Raw genomic sequence first — 6429 nt, 5'->3', positions numbered from 1 at the left:
CAAAGTCAAGAAGAAGCCGAAGGGGAAAACGAAATTTCAGCGGAGTGGTTTTTATCATAATTTAATAACACTCTCGTTTTCAAACAATTCTTTTAGACAACCTCAATTTTTGTTGAACAATAGCTAATTAGGAATGTTTCCATAAACAGAGTACTAACTTTTTTCCTGTTTTTGTACGAGGGCGAATCACTACTTTCCAGTTTCCAATAAAAAATGTGATATAAAAGTACAATCTATTACTTTTTTTTCTCGCTTTAACTTCAAATCCTTTCCTTCAGCTTTAAATCCTTATTAGCTGTGGACACATTCGTTTCGTTTCGTTTCGTTTCGGATCCTTAAACATAGTCGTTCTTGAGAATTGTTTCTAAATACTGTACTTCAAACGAAAATGATGCAAGCCCGGATTTAAAGATGTTGGTCCCACTTTAGCACAAATGTCCTCATTCCACCACCCGCCTCCCTCTCCCTCAGTCCCTCTCTCTTGGCTCTCTCTCTCTCTCTCTCTGCAGCTTCAATGGCGGATTACACAATGAGGAAAGGGTGCATTTAGCTTCTCCTCGGCTCAACGGCTCACTTTGTCCTTTTCGACTGTTCGCGGGCTCTCTTGTTCCAGAAATCGAGCCTCGTCGAGTTTCAGCATGCAAAGAAGTGGCTGCCTCTGATTCTGTTTCTAGAATTTGACCATTCTGTGAGCGTTAGGTTTTCTACATTTTTACGCCTTTCGGTTCGTTGAAATCAGAAAAAGATAAAGGTGGTGGAGGAACGGAAGGGGAGAAGTGCATTTTAAATACATTGGCGCCTACTTCCTAAGGATCTCTGCTTTTGGTGGGAAGAAGAAGAAGAAAGGGATGTTTCGAGATAACGAAAGGTGGCAATGATTTTGAATCAGGTTTCAAACTCAAACTATGTATAATATGTAAGGACTAAAAATATATATAGCTGTAAATCTTCCTTATATGTTTTTTTATGTTATCTCTTCTTTCTTGCAGGGCCTTTTCTATTTTTCTCCATTTCTTCCCAATTTTTTCTTTTGAATGTTCGAGTTGATGATATTTGGTACCTCGTTCTTCTGTAAATTAATGCTATTCAATAGCCTCATACCTTATTAAGCAATTTTCAGAATTTCTCTCTCTCTCTCTCTCTCTCTCTGGGTTCCTGTTCCCTCCGAAGAATGACAGTGAAAGCCTTGTTCCATTTTTTAGTTTATATTTGGTTGCGAAAAGGTTGCACCACATCTGGCATTCTTGATTTGCTCCCTGGTAATTCCTTCAATTTTAGACGAACAAGTCAAACTTTGTCTCTGTGATTCATTAAGCTAATTTATTTCCATCTTTCCGTGCTCTCCTCATTGGTTCTTGATTCACTTATAGTAAGCGAATTATGAATGTTACGATGACAGGTTCTCCTTGCCTATTTTTTCTGGCTGAACCAAAAGCATTGTGGGAAAGAGATCTAACAATATAATACTATAGATTTTTCTGTTGAAAACAAATTACATGTAACATAAGAGTCCTGCTGGATAAGAATATCTATAGCTGGAAGATGTTTTATTTGATTACCATTCGGACAAATCTTTGTGGTTCACATACAAGAAAGCATTTTTTAAAAACTCCGATTATTTGATGCAACACATACTTTACAATACTTGTTGCTAAACACAGATTCTGGTTCACCTCGTCTCCACGTTGGCCGTGTTTGACCCCATTTCTTTTCAACTAAATAAATATATGTTGCTTTGTGATTGATCAGCTCCTTATTCGTTGAAATTCCGGTAAGTTTAATCTTTTCACTTGATCGATGAATTTGATGGTAGGACTTCTATTCTCTGTTTCTTCAAGTTTTAGATTCCGTGTATCCAATCACTAACACACTATATTTAACTGGTTGGAAATAATTGGACTGAAGTCTTTTGGTAAACCACAGTGAATTGATCAAGCCCAGGGATCCAATATGGCACCCGTGGAAGATAACTATCGACAAGATTATCACATTTATTACGAGGAAAAGGTTGATCAATTCAATACCAACAGAGACGCTTCTGCCGTGAGTGCAGGAACATGCGGGTATAGCAGAACAAACTCACTGACTTCAACTTCGACCGCAACAAATGAAGATAGTGCTAGTGCAGATGGATCGCCACTGTTAGGTCATCCAATTCAAAGTTCTGCAAGCAAAGGGAGAGCTAGCCTGTCCAGAAAAATGTCAATGAGACTGAGGTCGGGGAACTTGGATGACAGATATGATGATCCGGAGGCAGACAGCCTAGGTAAAAAGTGTTAACGTGGGAGTTCCATTTATTTGCTTTTGCTTTCATGACTCATGGGTCCAGTAAGGGTAGAAAGTCAAGGTAGGAATTCCACCAAAGTTGGTTCATAATGTTAAATGGATTTTTTTTTTCTAATCCAAATCGTTGCTCCTTTCTCTAGTCCTATACTAAACTTCTCTGAAGAATCCACTGAGCGGAGCTCAACGTTCAACCTCTCCAATAACAGTCATGGAACTGTGAACCGTTTATTGATTTGTTAAGAAAGTTATTTTAAGATTTTTCTTTTTCTGGGCAATCCTGTTTTTGTTTTTGCATCTATATCCTGGCATGAATATTTTCTGTAAGCCCGGACTTTGACATGCTATTTGTGCCATATTTAAAGCTATTATTCCTCTAAATATGTCTATAGACTGTTTAGTGGATTGTCAGCCTAATACCTACATAATGCACATCTTTTTGAATTTCTCAATCAAAGACTAGGTTGTACAAGTTTATTGTTTGTTTTTCTGTTCTGTATTACAACTGCTTCGATATTTCCTGTTGAAATAACTTCACAAACACAACTTAATTAAGTTGTCCTGTTTTATGTGACAAATTTCAAGTTGGTACTAGAACAAAGTCAAATTGCAAATGGTCCCACGCAAGCATGGAACAAAAGCTTCTGACAAATGAGGCTTTAGTTGTGTTTGCCATTTCTATGACTTCACAGATTTTGCTTCCTACACAACCTGAAGATGTTAAACTGATGCTTTCAGAACTACAGAAACTTGAAATGATGAAGGAGAAGTTTGCAAAGCTGCTATTGGGTGAGGACATGTCTGGTAGTGGGAAAGGAGTCTGCACAGCCGTGGCCATTTCAAATGCCATCACCAATCTCTATGGTTTGCCCCATGCAATCTTTACTGCTATTTCAAGTAGCAACATGGATGTTATTTCTATATAATGCATTTTGGGCTTCAACTTGTTTTATCTTGTCACTTTAGCTTCAGTCTAGTCTTTAAAAGTAGTGGTAAACCTGAGAACAAGTCAAGGTTCTAGCATTTTTTCAAATGGAGCTGTGAGCAGTAGTCTGACTCTTTTCATTGGCTTCACTTGAACATGGGACATTCTTTTACCAGCCCAGCAAAGAGAAAACCACATTAAAGTAGTATCGTTCAGTTTCTATATACATGTAAATGTGAAACCTAAATCTTTAACCATAGTTCCAAATCTGCTTCAATGAATGAATAAATGTTTTTTATGCTCTCGGGCTCACCTACTCAATTATTTGAACAATGAGATGGAAAATATCAGCTGTCACTCAGCTCTCAAGTTGAGCTTTTGTGTTGCCATGCCACCAATGATATGCAGGTGTGGATATTACATTTAAAGATATGTGATAAGTGCTTGCTTATACATAAGGATATATCTTGATCTGACCTCCTCAAGGATGACCCATCCTTCGTGGGCAATTTTGTTTAATGCTCCTCACCATGTAATCTTTTCCCGCCAGCTACTGCATTTGGGCAGCTCTACCGGTTGGAACCTTTAAAATTTGGGAAAAGGTTGATGTGGAAAAGAGAGATGGAATGTCTTCTTTCTGTCTGTGATTACATTGTCGACTTTGTTCCTTCTTGGCAAGAACTTCCAGATGGCAGGAAACAAGAGGTAAGAAGCTTCAAAGAAAAGTTCTTTTTTTGTGGTCAATGTATGTGCAACTGAATCTTATTGTGCAATATACTTCTTTTAAAGGTGATGACTAGCCATCTCAGGTCAGATGTTCGAATGAATCTTCCTGCACTTCAGAAGCTGGACAACATGCTTCTTGTAAGTGACATATGGGAATAAATAAATAGTAGCAATATTTTTATCTTTGCTCTTACTCTTATCACATCTACATATTTCAAAGGGTTAAAATCTGTCATCTATCACTTAGTCCTATAGATTATTTTGCAAATCCTTCCTTCTCGCTTTTGAGGTTGACTAAATGCCTTGACCTTTTTATATATTTGGATGCACATATTTGCAACTTATGCCTGGTTGACCAAAGGATCTGGTTCTCATCTATTTAAGCAGGGCATCTTGGACAGTTTTGGGAATACAGAGTTCTGGTATGTAGATCAGGGAAGCCTCCCATCAGACGCTGATAACTTTGGCCAAATGACTCCTAGACAAGATGAGAAGTGGTGGCTGCCGACTCCTAGGGTTCCTCCTCGTGGCCTCTCAGATAAATCAAGGAAACATTTGCTCCAAAAACGTGACTCTGCAAGCCAAATTCTGAAAGCTGCTGTGGCCAACAACAGTAGCATTCTTGCAGAGATGGAAGTCCCTGAGTCATACATGGAAACTCTACCAAAGGTTAGCTTGCAACTTGTTCTATACAAAAGTAGGCTCTCAAAAAATGTACATGTATTCGTTGAACTGAATAACCAGAAAGCATATAGATACAGATTCTTTTTTTTTTTTTTTCTGACTTACTGTTTACATCTCACATTGCAGACTGGCAAGGCCACATTAGGGGAAACACTTTACAAGCACATTACAAGCCCAGAACATTTCTATCCTGAGGATGTCCTTGATTGCCTTGACCTATCAACAGAGTACAATGCACTCGACATAGCTGACAAAGTTGAGGCTTCAATATATGTGTGGACACGTAAGGGTGTTTTAGCTCACTCAAAATCTTCATGGGATTTGGTTACAGCTGATGGAGGTAAAATGGATATGCTCACGGATAGAGCTAAGAGCTTGCTTTTGTGCTTGAAACAGAGATGTCCTGGTTTGTCTCAGACAAGTTTAGATACAGCTAAAATCCAATACAATAAGGTATTAGACACTACATATATTTAGCTTTTACTTATGTTGCTCCATAGTAGCATGATGCTTCTAGGTTCATGACTACTTTATGCAAGCAATGTATTTGCTCATCGTGCCAAACAGCACATCTGTTGCATATGTGCCATTCCCTTGCACCAAACTACATACATTATTTTAACTCAGATGTTATGTTGTGAATGTTAATACTTCTCGAGCCTCCAAATAGTTATGGTCAATTAAGTTTCAGAATTTACCTCATTCAGGCAAGCGAAAGAATATGTTCAAGTGCGCAAACCCATGCTTCTGTAGTCGTACACTTCATCATAATGAGGACTTTAGAGATGCACATTGACATGTTTCTGAATCCGTTTGTGATTTTGCTGTAATCCTACTTGCAGGATGTTGGGCAAGCAGTTCTTGAGAGCTATTCGAGGGTCCTGGAGGGTTTGGCATATAACGTTGTTTCTTTGATTGATGATGTACTTCGTGCAGATGAAGTGGCTAAGGAATCTACGGCAACAAAGCTCTTCAAGACAATACCCTCTGAGTCTCCCAGGATTTTTGAAGTCCGCTTGGGTAATTCACCACAAGACTCCTTGGCTTAAAATTGCTGACTCATTGTAACTTGATCAGACTTACTGGACACTCAAGGAAGAAATGTCTTGCAGTTGTGGTTACTGTTTCGGTGAGGAAGTGAATTCTGTATGTGGTGGTTATTGCAACCACAAGAATATGGCATGTATATAATAAGGCCAAATTTGCAGCCAAGCCAACTTGTATCATGCCTCCCTGGATCAGCCTCGTTTCAAAATTTTCAAGTCCTCCTGCATGGAGTATACACATTCTTTCTTGTATTGAATATTGAACCTAGGTTGGGTGATATGTTCGCCCTGGTACTAACACTGACAGCGCAACAAAGCTCACTTGAACATCCGGAAGCTGGCTTGAAAGCAGTACTGTAAATCTCAATTTGGCCTGTAGCAAGCTTGATTTATATCCAATAAAAGCTATGGGACGAGGATGCAATATATAAGCCCTTCAAGATATTCAAAAATTTTCAATTTATAATTATTTTAAAGTCCCTCTTCTATACGTGGAATGTTACAAATTATTTTTTTGAAAATCTGAACTAGGCATAAATGTTTTACATGTAAAACTTTTTGGGTTTCACATATAGATTGTGAATAGAGGAAAATTTGATATTCGCCTACGGTTAAATCATTGTGTCACCCAGAGAGATGAGACTCTAACCATTCTTAGCACCTGTACCTGGGGTAATAAAATCAAAGACTAAACTGGACTCTATATCATCCAAGTGATTGAATGTCATCATGATCTTAAGTGCAATGAAAGCAAATATGCTTTGG

At 38.3% G+C, this 6429-nt stretch overlaps 1 protein-coding gene across 2 annotated transcripts; it reads left to right on the top strand.

The window, feature by feature from the left end:
• Positions 1–457: 457 nt before the first annotated feature.
• On the top strand, positions 458–5942 carry LOC116266456 (rop guanine nucleotide exchange factor 3-like). Of its 2 annotated transcripts, none has more exons than XM_031647692.2 (8): positions 458–916; positions 1924–2266; positions 3022–3147; positions 3759–3913; positions 3998–4072; positions 4322–4603; positions 4745–5071; positions 5461–5942. In XM_031647692.2, the coding sequence occupies exons 2-8, from the start codon at positions 1951–1953 to the stop codon at positions 5665–5667; spliced, it is 1488 nt and encodes a 495-aa protein (XP_031503552.1). In that variant the 5' UTR covers positions 458–916; positions 1924–1950; the 3' UTR covers positions 5668–5942. The 2 variants fall into 2 exon arrangements, with proteins under 2 accessions (XP_031503552.1, XP_031503551.1); XM_031647691.2 differs by having other exon boundaries at positions 4319–4603.
• The last annotated feature ends 487 nt before the right edge of the window (positions 5943–6429 follow it).

This window comes from Nymphaea colorata, chromosome 12, assembly GCF_008831285.2.
Source record: "Nymphaea colorata isolate Beijing-Zhang1983 chromosome 12, ASM883128v2, whole genome shotgun sequence".
NCBI lineage: Eukaryota > Viridiplantae > Streptophyta > Magnoliopsida > Nymphaeales > Nymphaeaceae > Nymphaea > Nymphaea colorata.
Note: the sequence above shows the minus strand (reverse complement) of the source record. Positions and strands in the feature narration are given on the sequence as shown.

Coding starts and splice junctions, on each gene's coding strand:
- LOC116266456 (XM_031647691.2), top strand. CDS start 1,951: ATGGCACCCGTGGAAGATAACTATCGACAAGATTATCACATTTATTAC. Junction 2,267..3,021: donor TCCGGAGGCAGACAGCCTAG/GTAAAAAGTGTT, acceptor TGATGCTTTCAG/AACTACAGAAACTTGAAATG. Junction 3,914..3,997: donor CAGATGGCAGGAAACAAGAG/GTAAGAAGCTTC, acceptor CTTCTTTTAAAG/GTGATGACTAGCCATCTCAG.